Source organism: Alosa alosa, chromosome 4, assembly GCF_017589495.1.
Source record: "Alosa alosa isolate M-15738 ecotype Scorff River chromosome 4, AALO_Geno_1.1, whole genome shotgun sequence".
In the NCBI taxonomy this organism is placed as follows: Eukaryota; Metazoa; Chordata; class Actinopteri; order Clupeiformes; family Clupeidae; genus Alosa; species Alosa alosa.
Genome location: NC_063192.1, coordinates 32,866,597 through 32,892,396, shown reverse-complemented (window position 1 = coordinate 32,892,396; position 25,800 = coordinate 32,866,597). Strand labels below are relative to the sequence as shown.

Below are 25,800 nucleotides of genomic sequence, written 5' to 3'. Positions count from 1 at the left end.
AAAAGCTGTGTGCTCCTTCCGTGTTGATGACGTAAAGAGGCCGAATAACGTGTGGTGAAAAGAGTGCTGCAGGAACAGAGGTAGGGGGATTAATGACACTCAATTTCACACCAACAAAACACACCAACAAAACAGACCCAATTTGAAAATGGCCTCCAGTCTTGGAGATTGTTGTCTGTTTGACCCACTAATATGGCATACAGGTTCAGGGTACATACATACAGGTACATACAGGTTCAGGGGATCTTCAGGGGCTGGTTTGCTTCCTCAGTCATGACCTTACTTCACATTTTACCAAACTTGAGGGGTGAATAGGCTGAGTCAAACCTTGCAACCACAAAATACATTCATATCTCAACCAGGGAGTGCTATATTGCCCTGCCACTGCTTAAGAAGAGACTGGGTTGGGAAAACGTATCTAATCTCCACTTAAAGTGAATCTCCACTGATATTAAAGGCAATTATAGATTGTGGTTCCTGTTAAGAGGTAAATAGACAATGAGTTGAAAAACTGTATCAATATAGTCTTTCTTATCATTTGAAAGAAAGAAGTATCATGAGGTAATTTCTGTAATATCATTAGACAAGGTTGCATTAACCAGTTAATATAAATGTTGATCTATGTGGAGCTAATGTGGAGTAATGGATTTTAAAAATGCTTATTTGTGAAATATATTTGCCTTTCTTTTTTAATTAATTGAACAGTAGGTTCACTCTGGTTAATACCAGTCTGCATTTGCGCTGGTTGTGTCAGCTGAAGTCCAGTGACAACACACACACACACACACACACACACTCTCAAACTCTCAAACTCTCAAACTCTCAAACTCTCAAACTCTCAAACTCTCAAACTCTCAAACTCTCAAACTCTCAAACTCTCAAACTCTCAAACTCTCAAACTCTCAAACTCTCAAACTCTCAAACTCTCAAACTCTCAAACTCTCAAACTCTCAAACTCTCAAACTCTCAAACTCTCAAACTCTCAAACTCTCAAACTCTCAAACTCTCAAACTCTCAAACTCTCAAACTCTCAAACTCTCAAACTCTCAAACTCTCAAACTCTCAAACTCTCAAACTCTCAAACTCTCAAACTCTCAAACTCTCAAACTCTCAAACTCTCAAACTCTCAAACTCTCAAACTCTCAAACTCTCAAACTCTCAAACTCTCAAACTCTCAAACTCTCAAACTCTCAAACTCTCAAACTCTCAAACTCTCAAACTCTCAAACTCTCAAACTCTCAAACTCTCAAACTCTCAAACTCTCAAACTCTCAAACTCTCAAACTCTCAAACTCTTCTCAAAAGCACTTAGAATAATGGCACGTCCCACTGCTGATGTCAGACTGCAAAGGCTGCATGTTTGTGTGTGTGTGTGTGTGTGCGTGTGAGGGAGAGAGAGAGAGAGAGAGAGAGAGAGAGAGAGAGAGAGAGAGAGAGGGGGGAGGGAAATCGGGAGGAAAGGAGGGAGGTGAAAGCAGGAGATGGGGGGGGCTATAGCCTGTTGATCATCAAATGAGCCACTAGTACTCGGCATGCTTTGCAACACACTCCCAGAGAAGGCAGCAGAGTTGGAGCACTGAGCAGACACTGCTCTCCCCTCCTCTCCCCTCCTCTCCTTTCTCCATCTCTCCTGATCCGTCTTGCACACATTCACGAGGCATTCTGGCAGTCATTCAACTTCTCCACCCCACCTGACAAGCTGAACCAACTGATGAACTGAAGAACTGATGAGCTGATGAACTGATTCATGTCCACAGTGAGTATGTCCTTCCTGTGTTGGACTTGCTTCTCCATTCTGTGCTTCAGATAAGACCTCACCAGTTAGAGCCATTTCTGAAATAGTGTAATCCTTTGGTGAAAGACAAAATGCTGGTGAAAAAAGATGAAATGCTGAAGCAACAGTTTGAGATGCAAAATACCAACTCATTTTTTAAACTTTGAAATGAAATCACTGCAGGATTGACCACAGTATACCCTCGTGTGTGTAGCCTGCCATTCTGAATGTGACTGATGATGAGAGAATTTCTGCCATCTGAAAGTGGACCTCAGAAGTGCACAGCATGGTCCTGTGTTGATATTATCCTCACTCCGTAGCTTTAGGATATTTAGTTGATATTTTCATATTATCCTCACTAGGATATTGTGTTCCATTTCTGTGTAGTATGTCTATGGTCTTTCAATGAAAAGAGACTTGTCTCTCATCATTATTTTTCACAAAATGTATTGGTTTACTTTCAAATGTCCTGCTCCCAACCTTGCATGAAAGTGTCTGGCTTGTGTCTGGGGGTGATTGGTGATGCATGCAGAGCATTGATTGTGAAGCAGACTTCAAATATAGCTGCATGAGTCGTCTCTCCAGCTGCATATGTAGGAGGCGCTGGTACTGTACATACTGGATGAATATTGTTATCACACATACAGCTCTGGAAAAAATTAAGAGACCACTGTACATTTTTTTGATGTCATTCTACGGTTGTTGAGTGACATTGGAATGAGTTGACGGTCATATTCAAAATTAAGACCGTCAACTCGTTCGAATGTCACACAGCAACCGTAGGATGACATCAGAAAAATGTGCAGTGGTCTCTTAATTTTTTCCAGAGCTGTATATGTAAATGTATGAGCAGCTGGTTGACAGGCAGGTTCCGTATGCTCTAAGGAGAAGATATTCTAAATCAAAATGATCTGTATATATTGGATTTGTGAAGTCTTTCCTACATCAATAGTCATGATTCTTTGCACACAGTAGCCTATTACATGACCATTTCAGTCATGATACAGCATCCTCCACTATAATTCTTGTACTTCATTGCACTTCTAATCTTAATTTTGTCTAATCAAATCCTTTCTCACATGAACGTTTTAACACTAACATTTAATTTATTTTGTTGTTGTTGTTATTTTGCCTTAAGGAGAACATATAGATTTTTTCATTTCATTCCATTGGATCATTTGCTTCGTCATTGCTCAGTCTTCCAGCCTTACATCGGCATCAACTTACATGGACAACTTGGACAGATAGGATGAGAGATGACCAGTCATGTAGTCATGTCATGTGGCCTTTTCAGTAATGCGCATGCATTTGGACGTCTGGTCTCTTGATTCTGCTGGGAATGGACCTGCAGTGCTGATGAAGAGTGTTGTCAGAGCTGCTGTAAACTTGGAAAAAAAAGGAATGCAGTGTGAGGAGGCCTTACAGAGAGCTCAACTCCTTTTGTAATTAGGAAACAGAATATTTTCAGTTACAACACATTTATAAAAACGTAATAGATTAGAGTAGAACAGATCTTCTGCTACTGCCACGGCTGCATACGGCCATGCCACCTCCATTTCACCTCCAAATCACCCAGCTCATCACACCATGCAGCAAAGCAGTGTTGGGCATGAGCCCAGTTTAGGATAGAGGAGGAGGCCGAGGATGGAACAACAGTAAACATATGTGGCCATAGGCCTACATTTCGCTATGCCATATCTTTACTTACTTTCATACTTTAGATACTTTTCTTTTTTCTTTGGCAAGCCAGCACCTTTGTGATCTATCAAAAACCCAGTGGTTGTTGTGATAAAGTGATGCAATGTAATCCGCCTAAGTTTATATTACTTAATCTCTCACCCCCGTTAACACATTCCCAGTGGTGCACACACCAGCATAATATTTACACAACTGCATAGTTGCCATTTGTAATGTTATTCCCATACCAAGTTATTTAAAGTCAACTGCTTCATGTGTTGAATTACCGTGCAGTGTTTCAGCTAAGTAGCCATAAAACCTGTAGGATGAAAGACTTTTTGGGGGGAAATGAAGATTGGAGGACTGCAGTGAAATTGGTTTTATGTTTGAAGTGTTTTTATTAAAGGAAAACAGAGACGTGCTTTAATGTGCCCTTATGTGATTAGGCTGGACTGTGCTTATGTCGTCTGACAGTCCTCACCAGAGCCTCATTACCAGTAAATGCCAGTGTGATGTTGCTCTTAGAGGCTCTTCTCACAGCTTAAACACACACAAACACACACACACACACACACACACACACACACACAGGTTGCAACACTCTCTGCTTGATGACATCTTTTCTTTAGTCCTTCATTAGCACACTTCCAATGGCATGAGAGAAGACACTTGGTACGCTACACATGGACACAATGCTACAACTCTAACAAACTTGCTCTGCTTTTGCACTAAACAATTTGCCCATGTCCAGTCTAACTGTATGATTCATTTTAGAGTGTACAGTTATGTGTAACAGCACGTTGATACTTAACTCACAATATGTTATGGGTGTAATAATATGCAATAATGAATTCTAGTAAGTTAGAGTGTGATTTTATAAGTAATTCTCTGTGTGGTAGGCCTATCACACTGTGTTCTATCCAAGGGTGCTTCCCCTCCATCTACAGATAGCAAACAATGATGTTGATCTTTTCTTTAAAAAAAGCTCTTAGGTCTGCATACAGTACTAGCTTCCAGGTTTGAGGGGAAAAATACATTGTTAGAGGGCTGCTTTTGTCATGGCTCAGGTACTTATGCATCATGTAAAGGATATGGGCTAACAGTTTGGTGCCCACCACCGAGTGGTTAGCATGCAGGTTCTCTCCAAGTCGATGCTTGGGACAGACTGTCTGTGACTATGACAAAAGTTATGTGCATGCCTTTGTGTGTGTGTGTGTGGGGGCATTCACTAGTCTTTATTAGTCAGTATGTGGACAACAGAGAGAGATATAGCCAGCTGGAATGACTAGCAGACAAGTTCAGGGCACATTTACATGTCATGAATTTTAAATGTTCATGTTGATGATGTTAGGAACAGTAAACAAATATTTTTTCAGAAGAAAGAATTTGCATATTTGAGAAATGATTCCTCCTCAGGGCGTAAGAGGAATATAGGATATACTGTAGGTACATACATAAAATCTCACCCACACTTAGAGGTAGGGAAGTGTGTGTGTGTGTGTGTGTGTGTGTGTGTGTGTGTGTGTGTGTGTGTGCGTGCTTGTGTGTGTATGTGCGAGCGTGTGTGTGTGTGTTTGTGAATTGTGCCTTTTTAATGGGTGGTTTATGTGTCATTGTGGGCCACATTCGTAATAAGTCTCATTTACTCAAGTAATTGTTTACTTTTGCTGTGCTGTGTGGTGCTTAATGTGACATTTTGGAGACTGTTAAGATGAAACAAAAAAGAATGCTATTTAAAAAACAGCAACGTTTGGATCCACAAGAGTCCGGTGAGCCCCCATCCAAAAATAACTCTTCAACGTTTGGATCCACCAGAGTCTGGTGAGCCCCCATCCAAAAAGAACTCTTCAACATTTGGATCCACCAGAGTCTTTCAGAAGAAAAGTTCTGCGTTTCTAGTCATTTTGCTCCCTTAAACTCAAAATACAGTAGAAGATTAAATTACATTATATTACATTTAGCAGACACTTCTTGACCAAAGTGACTTACATATGTCAGCTATATTACAAGGGATCACATGTCCGAAAGAAAACAAATAAATATCTAAATGACCCCAATTTTTTTGAATGGCAATATATATTTCCCCATCAACTTTAATTTCATTCAACAACCATAACCATAATTAATTTCAGTAGATCATAACCATAAGGCAGGGCATTGACCAGCGGCAAGCGGCAGGTTTTCTATTGTTCTTTATGGTGCGGCAGTGGAACGGTGGCAACGCTGGCGTAACACTAGCGTAGAACAAGCTGAGCGTTGAACTTAGTTCAACCAAAGTCCTTTTAGCCAAGTCCGTCCACTCGGCGGCCATTTGACAACGATTTTTGGGCACTCATCGGGCATCCATTTCGGCAGAAATGCGCGTGCGCAAGGCTTCACGACACCAATCTTGCTCCAGCGGCGAGATCACAACACATGATTGGCACAATGTCTTCACAACACACCATATGATTGGCTCAATGTATTCACATCACACCACATGATTGGCTCAATGTATTCGCATGTCGACGTTTTGCCGAGGAAGGGGTGGGATATGTGTAGAAAACGGCCATATTGGCGTGACAAACTAGCCCCATGCATTTCTATAGAGTATTTTTTGAGTGCTGTGTCTCCACATTAGAAAGTCTCTGGTTCAACTTTCAAAGTGCAACATGAGCGTATTCAATTGTCAGTTAAGGCAAACTGTTTGTGTTACCATAGGAACGAAATAGAACTTATTATGGTCTGAGCGTTGCATTACACTTGCCGCTGGCCAATGTGATCCCCACCTCACCATAATTAATATCAGTAGATCAGCAGCGACAGTGGCCAGTGGCCTTGGAGCAAAGGTGACATCCTGCAGCGAGCGAATAAATCACCCTCTCACACGTGTATGGCATGTCTGATTTTAATGAGAAAGGCTAATGGGCCCTTGTGTGCCTGTTTCAGCTGTAATTGCATGGACTCTATGCATGCTCTATATGGGATTAATTATATCCTGAGATTCCCTGAGGACATAGGACCACCATGACCACTGTGCATGCGTTGGAGATTGTGGGGTGCAGCAGAGCAGACTATGGTGGAGGAGGAGGTCAGGACATGTCATTACTAAAGGGATCAGAGTTTAAATTAGATGAAGCTCCTAATTACTAGAGCAGGGCACAGCTCTCTCTACAAGTAGCCTGTGAAACAACTGCAGTACGTGCAAGTGATATTAAAGTTCACATATTTCCTCAGAACACTGATGCCCCTTTGAATAAATGAATCATCTTGTCATGTAAATCTCCACTTGAAATTGTATCAACAATTTGCTTTGTCAGATTGACTGGCTCAGAATCAGTGGTGTGATAAGCGAAATGTGTTTTGGTGTACCTGCGCGGAGTGTACTTCTGCCTCATCAAAAGCAGCACCAGCAGTTCACCTCCGGCTTCAACACCTGACACTCCTATTGTCAAGAATCACTCCAGAGCCGTGTGCCCTCATTGAAAATCTCCAGGCAGCTCGGGTCTTCAAAGAATCCGCTAAAGCAGGCTAGTTTTTGCACACACAGAGGTCAGTGACACCATCCACTGCAGACATGTGCTGCTGTGAGGGACACTTTGTTCTGCTCCGAGTGCCTCCGCAGTGGCTGAATGGCATCCCCTCCATCCGAGCCTGCCAGCTGCACACCTCTCCCCACACACAGGCTGGTGGAGACACAGACCCCGCCGCACATTTGGTGGAAATCACCGTCAGCCCACTGGGAATGCTTTGACGCAGGGAATCACTTGGTGGGATCAAACAGTGTTAGGAAGATTCATTGTCAGGCAAAGAGCATGTCTGAAACTGATCACGGAAATGTCATGGTTGATGAGTGTTTTATCACTTCCAAGGTCTCCTATTTCTCAAGGGAAATCCTGACACTTAGATGCCATTCTCTACAGAGAAACCCTCTGTTGCAACCAAAAGGACTAAAACATTGTTATTATAATGTTATTAGGCTTAAAGGCATTTCTGCTAACATCCTTCTTCATTCTCAACCTTGAACAATTCTTCTTGTAGTTACAACAGGCAGATGACTACAAAAAGACATTTGTCACCCTCCACAATATGTTTCACCTGTTACTGTGATTGTTCTTCAGTTAGCATGGTCATTTGCATTTGCAGAATGCTATTCAATCTGTCTCTGTCACACAACACTGCTCTCTGCACCTTTCTTTTCATCTGAATATATTAACCATAAAAGACTACAGGCTTATCTATGCTGGAATTCAACAGAGTCTTAATATGATATGCCAGCTTTGGCAACGAGGGAAATGAAACTAACAACCGGGCTGTGGAAATAGTGATCATCCATTTAGAACTAGTAACAGCAGTCTGGTTGAGAAATAAGCTAACAGAAAAAAGTAGTTCTAAAAAAACAAGACAGGTTTAGCGATTAAAACTTGGAAATCATAACACAACGCAAATGTTGCAACAGTAAGCAGAATAATGGACTTCATGTCATTCAGGTAGCAGAAGTTAAAGGTTGTCTCAGCAATAGCGGGGATACGTCACTTCTGTTGATGTTCAAACAGAGAGCTAGCTCACTTCTCCCTCCCCCTCCCTCCCGTGCAATTAAAACTCTCCTAAATGCCCATCTCATCGGTTATTGGTTGAAACACTTTATTTTACTTTTGAGTGGGTTGCCAACCCTTGTTGGTAGCAATTGTTTTTGTGTACAGATCTCGGAGCTTAGGCTGCCTACAGAGACGCAGTTTTTTGACAGCCTGCTTATGGGGCAAACAGCTAGCGGATCGTTAAGACATTCGATGAATGTGATCATTTATGTTTGGGCCTGAAATCGCTCATACAACCTTTAATGCACTTTGAGGTGTAATGGCCACACGGCACACATTACCTTCTGATGGCTGATAATTATTCCTCACATATATCCAGGGCTAAGGTTACTATGTCCTGTGTTACTATGTCCAGGCCACTATGCCGTCATAGCCACACTTCAATAGAGACAGCAATACCTGTGATGTAATGAAAGAGGCTTCAGAAAATCAGCAAAATAGCACTCTTTTCATTTAAAAAGCCATTGAAGTGATACACCATTCGTTGTTGATCTGTAAGATGCTATCCAGTCAAATGTGTACACTGTATGTTCTGGGATTTGGGAGCAATTTTACATAATGTGTTCTACCGGGCAGATGTGATGAAGTTGATCAAACAGACATTTCCCCCTTCCCTGCTGTCTTTATGTAAATATAGCCTTCTACAATACATTTGAACTCAATATGATAATCACAGACAAATGCAGTGAAAGCTCTCAAAACTAAAAGTTACACATCTGACTTCTGCTACAACACCGAGTCATGCCACATGCAGAAGTTTTCTGATGATACTGCAATTGTGGGGTGTATCAGGAACGGGTAGGAGGAGGAGTACAGGAGCCTGGTGGAGGACTTTGTGCAATGGTGCAAACTCAATCACCTTCAACTCAACACTTCAAAGACCAAGGAGATGGTGGTGGATTTCCGCAGGTCTAAGCCCACTCTTCTACCAGTTCACATTGATGGGGTCAATGTGGAGGTGGTTAGCACCTACAAGTATCTGGGTCTCCACCTGGACAATAAACTGGACTGGTCAGCCAACACTGATGCACTCTACAAGAAAGGGCAGAGCAGGCTGCACTTCCTGAGGAGGCTGCGGTCCTTCAATGTGTGCAGTAAGCTCCTCAGGATGTTCTACCAGTCTGTTGTTGCCAGCGTCCTCTTCTATGCAGTAGTATGCTGGGGAGGAAGCACAAGGAAGAAGGATGTGGGGCGAATTGACAGGCTGGTAAGGAAAGCTGGCTCTGTAGTGGGAGCTGAACTGGAGTGTATCACTTCACTATCTGACAAAAGGACCCTGAACAAACTGATCAACATCTTGGACAATGAGTGTCACCCACTCCACAGCACTATTGTTAAACAGAAGAGCCTGATCAGCTGGAGACTTCGCTCACTGCCTTGCACAACTGACAGACTGAGAAAGTCATTTGTCCCCAGGGCCATTGAACTGTTCAATGCCTCACTTAAGGGAAGAGGAGAGATAGACTTCTCTGCATAGTCTGTCTGCCTCTTCATCCCTCCATGTTTGGTACTGTCTGTCCACTAGCCACTTGTACCACTGTCTTTATGCCTCACTGTTTGCGTGCTATATTAGCACATTAGCACATATGCATAACCCCCTCCATGCCAAGAAAGGAACTGTGGCCACACTTATACATTTTCTTAAATAGTTAAATATATAGATATATAGACTTTACTTTACTTTATTTCTGCATTGTTGCACTGTTGACTTACTCATTTGCACTATCACCATGACCACTATCACCATTGCACTACCACCATGACACTCATTCACACAGAGCACCTTAGAGCACCTTACCATACCTTACTATGCACAGAGAATCACAGGCTCAGTCCCTGCCTCAGTCATTGCAAGCGCCTCTGATTTATTAATCACCACTATGTGGATACTGTTTTTAGAATTGATTTAGATTAAGTGTTAGTATAATTTGTAATTTTGTTATTTGTATTTTAGTATATTTTTATATATTGTATTAAGTGTTAGTATCATTTGTATTTTAGTATATCTAGCATATTCTTTATCTTCTACTGTCCTTACTGCTTAGTTGTGTTTTTATATTATATACTTTTATTACTCTTCTGCTGTTAAAGAATGTGTTTGTCTTGTATGTATGCTGCTGAGACCTTGAATTTCCCCTGGGGATCAATAAAGTATCTATCTATCTATCTATCTATATTGTAGTATGATTTGACATATTTTAACGATTCCAGTCTAATGGAAACCACTGTAACCCTATCACCTTAAAGCTAAAGTGTGAGCATGAGTGATGTGCTAATGTTGTCAAACATTAGTTGCAGGAGAAAGCTTCTGTAATGATTATGTAATGATTATGTAATGGCCTTGAGCGCAGAGAATCAGAATCAGCTTTCTGAGTGAGGAAGACAAATCCCCAAATAGAGTGAGGTCAGTGGTGGACCTCAGCACAGTACTTCTCTGCTCCACTAGAGACATACAACATGGCCTACTTTTTTCTCATTTCTTTGCATGGCACAGAATTATTGAAAGAAAAAGAGAAAAAAATAGGATAAATAAATTGTGAAAATGTGAAATGCGAAAATGACTCATAGTTCTTCACTTCATCCAACTTTACCTACCTGGCCAAAATAACTAATTTGCCACAATAGTACAATGGAGATCATTCACACACAGTAACGTCTGGTCTTGGCATCCCCCTAAAGAGCGCATCCCATACTGTTTAACAATTTGAGAAAAAATCTATTTAAGTTTTAAAACTCATTTGCATATCATGTAGTCTGCCCTCTCACATAGTAGGGACATAGTTTGATGTACATAATGTTGATGAATTAGGTCCTTTTTGTAGCTTACTGTGCATTTTTGTCAATTTGATCCTTTTGAGAATTTACATCAGAAGTTCGTGTTCTTATTGTCTCTACTGAAATGCATTTTGACAAAAATACAGATTCATTCCAAACATATGTAGTCTCTCAAGACGAAAGCACACAAGGTGATTCTGAATCACAAAAATACAGATTCATTCCTATCCAAACATATGTAGTCTCTCAAGACGAAAGCACACAAGGTGATTCTGAATCACAAAACTGAGTGAGAACAATGAGCATCCAACATTATTCTGAAGAGCCATCCAGGAATAGCTGCAGTGATGCGATGGCAAAGGTTAACTACAGTGTGGCAACAGCAGCACTGCGGTGTGTGTGTGTGTGTGTGTGTGCTAGCAGCAGTTCTAGTCAGGCCCTTCATGAGTGCCGGACCCCTGAGGCTGGGGGAGGGGGGCTGCTTGCATGCGCGCCCAGCCGTGTATTAAGTCCGCCCACTCTAGCATCTGAAGCTGCGCCTTCTCCCACCTCTCTGCAGGTCCTGCTGGAGTTGCGACGACACTCACTCACCGATTTTGGCTTCAGGCATTCATATCTCCTGTTTGGAGGGTTTATTTTCAACATGTATTTGTGTGAAACATATAAAAATGTGTGTGTGTGTGTATACACGTGCAAAGCAGAAAGGAGAGAACATTCAGAGGTGGAAAAAGTACGAAAATATTGTACTCAAGTAAAAGTACCAATATGAAATAGTACTCAAGTACAAGTTAAAATACCGATCTGAAAATGTACTCAAGTAAAAATAAAAAGTAGTTAATTTAAAATGTACTAATGTTCTAATGAGGAGATACAGCACTCAAAAAATCCTCCATAGTAATGTATGGGGTTAGTATGTAACGCCAATATGGCAGTTGTCACACATCATATGTCTACACATATCACAACCCTTCCGCGGCAAAACGTCGACATGTGAATACATTGAGCCAATCATGTTGTGTGTTGTAAAATACATTGAGCCAATCATGTGGTGTGCTGTGAAGACATCGTGCCAATCATCTGTTGTGATCTCGCTGCTGGAGCAAGATTGGTGTCGTGAAGCCTTACGCACACGCATTTCTGCTGAAATAGATGCATGATAAGTGCCCAAAAAGTGTTTCAATATGGCCGCCGAGTGGAGGTACTTGCCTGAAAAGGACGTTGAGAAATGGAAATCTATGTGAAACTGAAAAATCACCGGAGTTCTCCTTTAAGTTTGAGCAGTAGTTGATTTTCAAAGTTAGTTGCACTCATCCTTGGGTCGCTTTGCAGTGAACAGTAATCCAGCACAACTGAAAAGCCCCTCACAGCCAGCTGAGGCAGGCAGGCCAATATTGAGTTGCAGAGAGTTTTTTTATATTTGGAAACGAGCAGAAGGTTCAGCAGATTAAAGGGCGTCGTACTGGGGGAGAAAGTGGGAAGTATAGGGCCCCAATGGAGGAGAGGGCCCATGAAAAGTGGAATACAGGGGGCACAACATTTTCACCAGGCATTAGTAATAACTCAGGTAATCCACACATAAAAAATCCAAACAACTCCATAAGTAGAGTCATGTAATGAAGTGGAATAACACAGGGGAAAAGTATTGAACACGCTAAGAAAAAGCACTAAAGCAAGGAAAGGGAAGGAACGAGCTGGAATCTGTATAGAGAGTAGTTATCCTTTCTATCTGTGCAAATTAACATAAGCTTGGTTAGTAGCCTACATATTAATGGGCTAGGTTTTTCATTACCAAGGTGTCACACAAGAAACATTTCATGATGGATAAAAGCAAAAAGCTCTCCCAAGACCTTTGCAACCTTATTGTTGCAAAACATATCAATGAAACTGGTTACAGATGCATTTCAAAACATCAGAATCTTCCAGTAAGCAGCATGGGAGCCATTATCTGCAAGTGGAAGAAACATCACTGCATCATCAACCGGCCATGCACAGGATCTCCTTGCAATATTTCTGACCAGGGAGTCAGAAGGATAGTCAATTCCAAGAGCCAAGGACCACTCGGAGAAAGCTCCAGAAAGACTTGAAGGCAGCCAATTCAATTAAATAGTTCTGGAAGTAACTAAAGATCAGGATTCACAAGAGGGACCCCTGGAATCTGTTTAGAACAATGGGCCAAAATCACACCTGATACTGCGACTAATACGTTTTGTCATATAGGAAATGTCTTGAAGCTGTCTTTACAAACAAAGGCTTTTCCACAAAGTATTGAAGAAATTTCAGTAGGCACGTTCAATACTTTTTTCCTGTGTCATTCCACTTTAATACACAAAACTCTTATGTTTGGATTTTTATAATGTGTGGTGAAAATTTTGAATAGACTCACTGGAAGTTTAGGCTAGTTACTGAAAAAAAAATTAAGCGTTCAATACTAATTTCCACCATATATTTATTTTACCTGAATATTTTAACTTCCAAATTAAATGTCAAAATGAATGTCAGACGAAATTTAAAGTTTGACTGACTGGATTTTGTATACAAAACATAGTGAAAACTGTGTAAGGTCACTCTCAGGGCCTGTCCACACGGAGACGCTTTTTAGGTTAAACGCAGAGGTTTTGCTTCGTCTTGGCCGAGCGTCCAAACGAATCCTGTAAACGCACTTCCCGAAACCGCACTTTCTTGAAACCTGGTCCCAGAGTGGAAAAATCTGAAACCGTAGCCCTTTTGAATTCGTTTAGACAGCGAAACCGCACATCCTGCTTGCGTATCGATGCATTGTCACACCTCAGCTGCCCTGGAGTTGCACTTATAGTATTGCCTAACAATACTAGTTTTCATACATGACATTACCTACGATTACAATCCGTAAGATAAATATCACAACTGGTGCTGCGCAGCGCCGATAGCTTATCATGACTTGGTGGACTGAACACTGTTTTTCCCAGTGTTTTTTTATGCATTCTAGCTACTGTCAGTGACGCGAGAGAACTTAAGTTATTAGGGAAGTGCGGTGTAAGTTTAGGCTACATTAATTTGTGCGTAGTGCCAGTGTCATTCATTTATTTTACATGTCTTACAACATATATACATGCATTCACAGTCGAGTGAAATCAGATATAAGCATACAAAGGCGCTTAGAACTCACGTTAAGCCCGATGGTAGCACACTGAATGCAAATCTTGCGATTTGATGCAGGCAAAAGTATTGACTGTTACTAACGAAGGTTTAATAGCAATATTATAAATGTGGCGACAGAATAGCCTAGAACTTGGGTAAGACTTGCGTTTAGTAGCCTAATTGCGGTGATAGCCAAAACTAATGTGAATCACGGACTATCCTACAACCAAAGAAAGTAAAGGTGATTAGTAGGCCTACCTGCGTTAGCCAAATAAAGGATGGGACTGCACCCTTCACAAACCGTAAAATAAAGTGTATTAGTTTTACAGTTGACTACAGTTGACAGTTTACCATCAGTCCACACAAACAATTCTGGTTTCCTTGCACTAGCCATTTAAATTAAGTAGCCTATTCTGTCTGTTTGTAAAGCGCAAGATTTGGTCAATTTCTGTAAAGAAACAGTGCTACCTATAGGCCTGTGGTATGAAGTAACGTGTTGAGTCGTGTTGAGATGGATCCGTTTGGACGCAAATATTCTTGATACGGTTCCAGGGAAGACGGAGGAAAAAAAGATCGGTTTGGTACGTGTGGACTAGGCCTCACTCTCCCTTGCTAAAGAGCTAAATGGTTTAGTCCGCCTGCACGATTCATAAGGTAGTCTATCTTTTGTTTATTTAGTTGAGCATCGCTAGTAGTGGACCGCTAATTGTTTTGCTGCTGGTGCAATGTCTTTCTCTAAGAAAGCCAAGTCAGGTTACTAAAAACAAAGGCCAAAAAGAGAGACATCAAAATGAGGGGAAACAACAACTGCTAATAAACTTCTTTCCAAAGAAAGGTGAGCACAAACGTCAAAACACGAAATCCCATGGTATTTGCTTAAATATCTCTGCAATCATTAGTGCTAAAATGAACTGAGACAACCGATTGGAATAGCGGAAAATACACTTTCATAGGTTAGGCTAATCTGATGCATCTCGTGATCCAGATGGCGCCAGCTTGATTCATGTCCTGTTGTAGGCTACATGCTGATCATTATCACTAGTGGTTTAGGGCGCAATTTTTTTTCTCTCCCTTTCCGTTTTCATCAGTCTTAACTTTTTTTTTTTTACTCAAGTAACGGATGGGATTTTTGATGTAGCGAAGTACAATACTTCACTCAAAATGTAATCAAGTAAAATACCGATTTTACGACTTAAAACATACACACAAAAACTACTCAATACAGTAACGTGAGTAAATGTATTTCGTTACTTTCCAACTCTGAGAACATTAAGCATAAACTCCCCTGAAGTCTACCAAGCTAAACTTTCCCCTCCACACTCCCAGCTGTGTACATTCTTTGCCTAGAGAGTAAAAGAACATGGTTCATGGCTGACTGCTGAACGACACAGATTTACAGAATGAAAATGTGAGACAGGTTTAGAAGGACCAACGGCTCTTTTTACCACAACATGTTGCACTTGCTGTTGTCAAACAGCCAGATTTTATACAAGATGCAGTAAGTCATGCGCTCTACCAGTCCTGCTTTATGAGGTACGGTACAGTTTCTGATTTATGTCCTAAATACATTTGCTGGCCATGGCAGGGCAAGTTGCCCATTGGTTTCTAATGAAAAGGCATAGAGCCACTGTGACAGCTTTGATGCATAGCAGCTAGCTATTGTATCGCATTAGCGTGGTCTGTGATGGAGATTATTATTGTTTAAAAGGGCATCTGGGCAAATGTCCATTACTGAGCACATGAGGTGGAGTGATGAGAAGTCTCCCAGAGACAGAAACAGGAGGGGTGGCCATCCTCTGCAATGGGGGATGGGATGGGAGGAACATGGTGACCTCTGCTTCATGGATATACAGTATGCATTCTCTCTCAGTCAACGTCCCACTGGTCTCCTCTGTACAATGTTCACATAAAATGCTGTATTGGCAAACCATGTAAAACATGTATACATTACCACTAGATTCTCTTCTGGATTTGAATATAGCCAAGTGTCAGTGAAATAATACAGTGAAAAAAGAGATGGCTGTTTAATTCCAGAATGTTATAAATCAGCATATCCCATCAACACATTGTGACAATCTCAACAGTCCCTGTGGCTGTTTAGACCACCAGTGTCAGATAGACTGCTTGTTTGGACAGACATTCAAATGAGACTTATGCAGAGAAGATGGGCAATTCAGAGAGAGAGAGAGAGAGAGACATGGTATAAGATATGCTGGAGCTACGGAGAGAGAGAGAAACATGGTAGAAGATATGCTGGAGAAATGAGAGTGACTCACAGACAATCTGGAGAGAAAGCCCTAAGGCTGAGCTGAGATCACACTCACTAACTGTCACACACGCTCTCTCTCTACCTATCTTTCTCTCTCTCACACAGACACACACGCTCTCTCTTTCTCACACACACACACACAAATGGAGGAACAGGGTGGAGAAAGCAGACCAGCCAATCTGCTACAAAAAGAATTCCTTGGCTATGTCGTCTCAAACCTTTGCCATTCACTCTCTCCTTTGCATATGACTTCTCTCCTCTCTCCATCTGACATACCTATATTTTATTTATCTGTCTGTCTGTCTCTCTCTGCCACCCTCTGCATGAAGTCCAAAGTATTCTCAGATGCTCTCTGACTCACTGAATACGAAGCTTTACAATAGCGTAGGTCTAAACCAGATCAACTGGACTCAGTTTGCACTTGAGCTTACTGAGGCTGCCACTTTACAACCTTAGCAGATACATCTTAAGTAGAATTTCCATTCTAAATAATAATACAAATGAACAAGGCATAATAGCTCCAAATGTCTGCAGCCCTCTCCCAGTTTTTTGTCTTCCTTGTCTATTGCTGTGTTGATGGGCGGAAGAGCAAAGGGCAGCTGTAATCATTATCGCACCCTGACAGACAGCACAGCTGCCTAATAAGCACAGACACTTCCCGCTTTTAGCAGCCAAGGGCGAGGCGCGGCTCCGTCTGATTGGTGGTCAGATGTGAAAACCCTCATTTGTGGCACTCTAATACAGCTGCCTTAATCACAGTAATTGATTTAATTAGTTTGGACACGGGCCACGGAGGCTGAGATACTGCAGCAGGGTGGAGATTTGACTCAGGCTGCAGACGGCTCTGTTTAATGTTCCGCATGTAGACTGCATGCACTGAAGAGCCCTTACGGCTGTGGACTGTGCAATGAAGTATTCATTGTGAGATGTTAAAGCAACACTAAAGAACTTTTCCTCTGTCGCACGCACGCTATTTGTTTATCCAGCACCGGCTTTGCAAATAACGATGTCCACAGACAAGGTAGAATATGTTGCATGATTTTATGAAAGTACGATGTATTGCGACATCACGCAAGTCAAATTTGTAGTTTCTTATGGTGCGAGGGCCGCGAAGCGAATGCAGAAGTGCCGTTCACCCTGTTACGAGTTGAGAACCACTGAAACAATTTTGGAAACATTATTTTAAGGTACAAAAAACTCCTTGGTGTTGCTTTAAGTTAGTTTGTTTATCAGCTACAGTTGCTTTTTGTGTAAATCCGCAAGGAGAAAAGAATGATCTCCACAGAGAAACAGCAGAGGAACCGTTTGTTCACCAGAATACAGTGCAGAGACATGCCTGAACTGATAACCCAGACAACAAAAGAAAGAAGAGGAACATCTGAAACACTGTGATTTTCCAAGTATTAGCCGCGGTTTATACATTGATTTAGCAAAATATCTTCAGCTATGAGGTTAATACACGGGGGCAGTTAATATGGTTTTGTTTTTTGTTTTACTTGCATAAAACACTGTCCTGCGGGTTTATACACAATGCGGCTAATACATAGCCTGGAGATTCCAGACCCTGGTAATCTAGAAAGATCAGAAGTCTGGCCACGAATAATGTAATGGCCCAACTCGAGGGGCGGCACCAAGCGTGCATTTCAAAATCTCACTGCACGCAATTGGATAACACAATACGACCAACGTTTACTGACTGATTCCGGACTTCGACGCAATTGGATAACACTACGACTGTCATCTGTTTAGCTCGCCTCTGGCCCGCCTATATCCCATACACCGATGTGATTGGCTCCCCACAATACAAGTGGCAAAAGTAACGTGCATCATTACTCATTACTCAGAGACAATTCAAATTGTGCTCTTGCGAGAACTCCGGAGTTTCCAGGGTAACTAATACACAGGAAATGACTATAAATATTCACTCTCCTCCCCTTTGTGTTGTTTCCACTTGGCTGTGAAAAGAGTAATGAAGTTGGACAATGCATAAAAATGCAGTAAATATTGTGTAGTAAATAGACATGAATGTAATTGTAATGACATGTTTTACTATTGGAGGAGGAGCTAGGTTACATGTAGTAGAGTCAGGGTAGTTGACAGGGAAGTTGAAAAAGAATTAACACTGCGTATACTGTATGTTGTTGGAGTAAAGTCATGGCGTCTGTTCAAGAGAAAGTCAGCTCTTGTAGAGTGAGATGTGTTGTCTTTCTCTGTGGTGTGGGGAAGACTGCCAGAATTAGCAACAGGTTGTCAGCTCAACTCCCATGGCAACTGCACTTTATCATTCTCATTCTAATAATAAGGTTTATCCGCCATTCCCCACAAGCTATCATCACAAATTGATACAGTTAACTAAGATTCAATTATGTTGGAAGTCCTCCCTCAGCGGCTGAAGGGGTTGACTTCTATACGCTGTACATCTTAATGTCCAAGAGTGGTAAAAAATAATCCACTTCCTTAAAATCAATCATCACCAGACACCAGAAAAAGCCCCTCCAACACTCCTGCCATCTGACAATTTGCCATACAGTGTTTCACGTCTGCTGCTACGATATCAGTGTTTCCCATACATTGACTTATTTGTAGCGGCCCACCACAATATCAATGTTGACCACCACACAATGATTTTCTATGCTGTACTATTTACATTGGATGAAATCCTTTCATTGTATAAGTATGTGCACCTTTGCACAGTCTCTTCTTCAAAACTGTTGCATTCAAGGTAACTCTGCCCCCCCATCACCACCACAAATAGAACTCAATTCTGTGTGAACTAACATTAAACATATTAATGTTAGTTCATACCAAACCGTAAAAGCTGCTCTAGGAAACCATCTATGGTTCACATATTTATCAGATGAAGAGTGTGATTCACTTGGAGGCTGGATGCTATGGTGTGTACAAGAGCATAGACACTCCCAAATTTAGAGAGGTCTCTGAAGCTTAGCGCTAATGTGAGTCACAAGTTTGGGGCGGCTGGAGGGTCCATTCAAACAGGCCTTTACGGGCATTATTCTGAACACCAGTGGGAAGCAGTGGATGCAGAGAGAGGAGCCATTCGCCACAGCTAATGCTTCCTGGGTTTGTTTGGGTCGTTTGGGCCTCTCAGAAGAGGCCATTACCATTGTGGACAGGCAACTCAAACAGGGGTCTCTTGCATTTGTCTTGCTGTGCTCACAGATGTGATTTTAAGTGCTTTGCAAGTAATATTGCAGTCTTATTGGCGCTAAGTCATCATTGCTAATGGGGATATGGATGCATAGATGTATCATCTTACAGCTATCTGAAGCTGGATCGGTTCAGTTGTCAAATATCAGTGTGAACATACAGTCTTAACACTCAGTATCCATGTAATTGATGGGTATCTCTCCTCTGCTGCAGGGATGCTGGTGAAGGCGAGTGTGTGGTTGTGAGTACCCACGTTATGTTTGCCGCGTGAGCGTCTGCGCGAAGATGACTCTCCTGGCGGGCGATGGCTCCGACTACGATTACAGTGCCCTGAGCTGTGCCTCGGACACCTCGCTGAACCCTCCTCCTATCCAGGAACGGGAGGCCGCCAAAGGCCTCTACTACAAGCGCGCCCAGCTCCTCTCTGACTGCAGTCATGCCACCGGTGCCAAGTCGGCCACGTCCGGCGGGGCAGTGCCCCACTGCAGTGCCACCACGCTGGGCCCTGAGAGTGCCCTGCAGCCGCTGGGCGCCACGCGGCGCCTCCACGTCATCATCAACGTGGGCGGCCTGCGCTACCAGCTGCCCTGGACCACGCTGGAGGACTTCCCGCTGTCGCGCCTGGGTCAGCTACGCACGTGCGGCAGCTCCGACGAGATCCTGCGCGTGTGCGACGACTACGACGCGGCACGCGACGAGTACTTCTTCGACCGCAGCCCGTGCGCCTTCCGCTGCATCCTGACGTTCCTGCGCGCGGGCAAGCTGCGCACGCTGCGCGACATGTGCGCGCTCTCCTTCCGCGACGAGCTGCTCTACTGGGGCGTGGCCGAGGAGCACCTGGAGTGGTGCTGCCGCCGGCGCGTCTTGCAGCGCGCCGAGGAGTGCGACGAGCTGGAGCGAGCCGCCCAGGAGGACGAGGAGGACGACGACGATGACGATGACAGCCACGGGGGGAGGCGGCAGACCAGGCTGGCTGCCGGAGAGACCCGTCTCGGCCTGTGCATGCGCCAGCTGAGGGACATGGTGGAGAGGCCGCAGTCGGGGCTGCCCGGGAAGATCTTTGCCTGTCTGTCAGTGCTGTTCGTCACCATCACAGCCGTCAACCTCTCCATCAGCACCATGCCTGCCATGAGGGCGGAGGAGGAGAGTGTAAGTTAGTCTTAAGGGGGGGTGTCACATTGTACGCGCAAGCCACAGTGCTGTGCTATGAAACCCATTATTGTCAATGGCTTGTGCACACAAGTCTTGTGCGTGCCGCAGTCAAAGTTGAACCATGTTGAACTCAGACTGCGGCGCGCTGTAAATCATAGCTTTTTTGCGCTGAGCCCGGCGGTAACCACAACAAAAGTCTTTGGGACATTAGGCTACCTCAACCAAGAGCAGCCTAGCGCCGAGCGCAGCGCATGCCGTGTACAATGTGAAACTGGCCTCACACACACATGAAATGCACATTCATGTTCGCTCAAGTACCTCTTGTGTGTCCCACTGCCCTTGAACTGCCTCTTTAGATTGTCAGGGTCTGATTTTAACCAAATTAGACTAGCCAGCTATTAATGTTATCTTTTTAAAAGAACACTAGCATCATAGAACATGATCTATAGCTAGCTAGGTATAGACTTAACCAGAGAGTGCTACTTTGAAAGCATAGCTGTTTCGCAGGATGAAGTTGAACTACAGCAAAGGTACTGTAGAGAAGGAAGAAATGTGGTCCAGGTAGGGGTACTGCACTAAGCATTTTCTCAGCTCAGCTGAATGCTGATTTTCATTTTAGCGCCCATGTTAACAGGCTAGAACAGTCCCCGCGCTGCAAACATGACCCAGCTAGAACTCCTATTCTTTTCTGCTTGATACACACGGTTCTGTCCAGAAATACATTAAAGAGGCCGGTTGATAGTCATAATTTGTTTAAAAGGGTAACACGGAGGCTACATGTATCCTATTAAGTAGAAGGAACCGAATAAAGGTTAGCTTTGCTTCACTTCAGACGAAGTAGTCACTCACTCACTTTTACTCATTTCAAAATAATATGCAATTAATTCTCTGAACATTTGTTAATTAAAAGAGCTCACAAGCACTAGCCTACATAAATGGCTGCCTGCCTGGAGAAGGCATTACCTGGGGTAAGCCTCCACAGCTGTCTGGATGAAAGATAAATGTGGCTGGACTGGTAAAACAGTGTCCAATTACAGCAAAGAAGCAATAATCAAATAAAACAGCATTCCTTTCCTTTCCAATGACTAGTTTACATGTAATATAGCGCACTACTCCACATCACTGCTGTATCAGGATGCACATAGAGGATTCCAGGGTCATCAAACTGACATAGAGATAACAGGATTGCAGGCTCGTCACCGTTGGCCTTAGAATGACCTATGGCATCATTAGTTTCATGCCTCAGGATTCTAATTTTCAAAGGTGCTTTAGAAAAGGGCTATGGGTTACTGCATACCCTCCTCTAATCTCTCACTGTTTGCTGTGATAATCAATAGCATGGAATTAAGCCAAGTTCAGTCATTAAATCCATTTTATTCCATTGGCCCCACTTACCAGTCCAGAGCTCTTCCTGACTGGTCAACTTGAGAGAATGCCTCCAACAACCTCCAAACAGAGTCCAGTTACTAATCGTTTCTTGACTCTCTTCTTAGCTTTTCCTCATGCATACAAAAATTGTTCCTGGTGCCCCTGGCAGTTGCTGTGATGAATAGGCCTGTGGATCACAGTTCAACTCTTTTCTTCAGATCAGTCTGCACTCTTCACATCTTCACAAACAACCATGTAGTAAAGGTTTCACAAAAAGAGAACAGAATGGATTATTCACTTTAATGTCCTTTTCAGAAATGCAATATCCTTTAGATGAATCATTGTTCGAGAGGTGCACTATGTGTATACCACTTCTCTTACCTGGTTGTAGTTTTAATTTGATGCTAAATTACATTCAGTTTTTGAATATGAGCTGATTTAGTTTCATAAAGCTATACTTTTGGATACCTCATCTTTCAGCATGATAACAATCCCAAATACTTTACAAATACAATTAAAACCCACTCTGGGAAATGTGTATATGGAGCACAGTCAATATTAGACTGTCCTGAACATCTGAACAGCAAATAACAAGCCAAAGGAAGTTAGAGCAAATATGCAACAGAATTATTCCAAAGTTATGAAGCAATAAGTTAAATGAGACCTTTGTGCTTAGTAGTGTGACATCAACAGAGCAGATATTGTGACATATTTGTAAATACCCGATGCAGAAAAGAAACCCATGGCACTGGTATTTCACATTTTTGACTGTTTTTAGACAGCACTTGCCTTACAAGCATGTAAGTTCAGTTTATTTTTTGAGAGAGAGAAAAAAATAAACAGCCAATGACAGATGTCCCTGATAGACCACTTGCGCCTTAATTCAATTAGTGGGCTCATTAGGCAGGTTTCCATGGGCTGACATCAATCAGGGCAGTAAGAAAGAACACTGCCTCAATGGCAGACTTGGACCAGTGTCAACAGACTTAATGGCACACTCATTGTGCCTCAAATTCAGATAAATCTTGAATCTCCTTGTAGTGCTGAAGGTGTAGTTTAATAAAGCAGAGCATTTTCAGATTATAGTCTAGGTTGATACTCTGAGTGGAGATTCATTATCCAAATGAATCCTAATGAAGAATGTGTAGACCTTGTGAATGAGATATGTGACATTCAAAAATCAAGTTATAACGTATACAACATTACATCTATTGTGAAATGCGTTTGGGTTACAAAGAGCTCTAGTTATTGCTAGACATTACCAACATCTTTAGCCTTTACCAGACTTTGCAAACATACTTTCAAAAATCAAGTTTGCTTTCAAATATGCATGAAGGATGCTTGATTAAGATTATTTGATTAAAATCCAGACAGAAGCTCTTCTCCAAATGCTTCTTGTATGTCCCTAAAACCCCATTAAAGTGCTGGGCAGGGACTCCTGACACCACTGACAATTACAGTTCCATCACCCCTCTAGTCTCAACGAGACAACAGAGACATTATTTGCTCATTTTCTTCCATTAAGCATCGTTCAGCACGAAGGCAAACCAGATTATGCACAGAGCTCTGCCCCAGTGGCGTTCTCTTAGGTCCACTCTAACCATTTCTGACTTCAGTGGGAGTTTGTTTCATAACACAGCAAGCTTTTTGTCTGCTGAGCGGAAATCAATGCAAAAGCAGTAGGATCTGATCTAAGAGCTGCTGCACCCTCTTCACATTTATACTTTGCCAGATCCACTTTAAATGGATCTCACCAAAGGCCTTATTACATTCAAAATCAACTGCGTCTGTCTGTCCAACATGGCACTTTAGATGAGACAGTGCACCATCACTTCTGACTGCTGATTTTCTTGCTTCACTTTTGGCACCTTTCAGTCTAGGGAGCACATCATCAACACCTTGATCTACACCAAACCATGATGGCAGCAGCCAGCAAGGTGTAAGCCCCTTGTGTTTAATGTGAAGTGATTGTGTGAGCTAGACAGGGGTGATGTAATGCTCACTCACTCACACTGTTTACAATGGTGAGATGTCAGATGAAGTCTACCTTCGGAGTGAGGGGAAGCCTATGTGGCGCCCTCTAGTGTAGAAAAAGGTCAACAGCATACTCAGGCCCACTTTCATGGAAGGAGAATTATCTTAACAAAGGCATGGATTTTCCCTCAAGAGCTGCTATGAAGTTGGAAGCTGACCTCATTAAAAGATAATCCACAGGCATCTGTTAGAGAGATGGATTAATGAGGGATGATGATGCAACAGCTGTGCATGTTTTATAGTGATCTGGAACGCAGACTTTGTTGTGATTTTGTAATGCAGAAAATTAAGGTGATAATGACCTTGTGCTATTGAGGAAAAATAAGGAAAAACACTTGAGATATACTTGCTTCATCATTCTATCTTGATTGCTATCATCCCCCTGCATATTTAGGAGATAATGATCAGGATTCTGAGCAATAAGACTTTTTTCCTTCGACGCCTATGGATGGGGTGGTGTACAAACCATTGATCTGTAATGGCCACCCCACAAATAACAGACTGCAGAGTGAGTCATATAATAGACTGAAGCTTGCATACAGTGGAGTCCCATCTCTTACTTTGCAATCCTACTGTGTGTTGCATGTCTGCCCCCCTGTGGAACTCCACGGAACTTCTCTTATTTTGAATTCATGGCAGTATCACAGTAGTATTCTGGCAGAATTATTTAGTTTTTATCGCAGAGCATAATAGCTGCATGATATTCAAGGAAGGCTGTCACCAATGTAATTGTACATAACACTCCTCAAGGCCACTCTTCAAGTTTTCTTTAATGAAACAGCCTTCCTTCCCATAGCGAAGTCACTACTGGTTATTACGTAACCATTCAGATTTACTTGACATATTAATAATATGATCATAAAATAGTTACCATACCTCAAGTTACCATACCTGAACTTACAACCCCGTCTGTGAACTAAAAATCCTTAAAATATTTGTTGTTGGCGAAACATCCTTAATGCCTTTCATCGGTTTCTTCTCGGCTCCTAGGGGCAGTGCTCCCAGATGTGCCAGAACATCTTCATCGTTGAGACGGTGTGTGTGGCGTGGTTCTCGCTCGAGTTCACCCTGCGTTTCATCCAGGACCGCAGCAAGCTGGCCTTCCTGCGCCGGCCGCTCAACCTGATCGACGTGGTGGCCATCTTGCCCTATTACATCACGCTGCTGGTGGACGTGACGTCGCCCGGCGAGCGCAAGCTGGGCTCGGGCAGCAGCTACCTGGACAAGGTGGGCCTGGTGCTGCGCGTGCTGCGGGCGCTTCGCATCCTCTACGTGATGCGTCTGGCGCGCCACTCGCTGGGCCTGCAGACGCTGGGGCTGACGGCGCGCCGCTGCACGCGCGAGTTCGGCCTGCTGCTGCTCTTCCTGTGCGTGGCCATCGCACTCTTCTCCCCGCTCCTCTACCTCATCGAGAACGAGATGGCCGCCGCGCAAGAGTTCAGCAGCATCCCCGCCACCTACTGGTGGGCCGTCATCACCATGACGACGGTGGGCTACGGCGACATGGTGCCGCGCTCCATCCCCGGCCAGGTGGTGGCGCTGTCCAGCATCCTGAGCGGCATCCTGCTCATGGCCTTCCCCGTCACCTCCATCTTCCACACCTTCTCGCGCTCCTACGTGGAGCTCAAGCAGGAGCAGCAGCGCCTCCTCCAGCGCCGTGCCCACTTCCTGCTCCGCACTCGCATCGCCAACCTGGGCAGCCAGCTCTCGCTGCAGAGCCACGTGCTCTACCCCGACTCACGCTCCGCCTCCTCCACCAGCTCATCACCCTCGCCACAGCACCGGGACGCCCACGCCTGAAGGAGGAGAGAGAGAGAGAGAGAGAGAGAGAGAGAGGGGAAACTAGGGAGGAGGGGAGAGTGAGAGAGAGAGAGAGAGAGAGAGGGGAAA

At 43.2% G+C, this 25,800-nt stretch overlaps 1 protein-coding gene across 1 annotated transcript; it reads left to right on the top strand.

The window, feature by feature from the left end:
- The first annotated feature begins 1,399 nt into the window (after positions 1-1,399).
- Positions 1,400-25,800, top strand: kcng1 (potassium voltage-gated channel, subfamily G, member 1). Its single transcript, XM_048240205.1, has 3 exons — positions 1,400-1,755; positions 19,570-20,505; positions 24,901-25,800. The coding sequence occupies exons 2-3, from the start codon at positions 19,642-19,644 to the stop codon at positions 25,708-25,710; spliced, it is 1,674 nt and encodes a 557-aa protein (XP_048096162.1). The 5' UTR covers positions 1,400-1,755; positions 19,570-19,641; the 3' UTR covers positions 25,711-25,800.

Coding starts and splice junctions, on each gene's coding strand:
- kcng1 (XM_048240205.1), top strand. CDS start 19,642: ATGACTCTCCTGGCGGGCGATGGCTCCGACTACGATTACAGTGCCCTG. Junction 20,506..24,900: donor TGAGGGCGGAGGAGGAGAGT/GTAAGTTAGTCT, acceptor CTCGGCTCCTAG/GGGCAGTGCTCCCAGATGTG.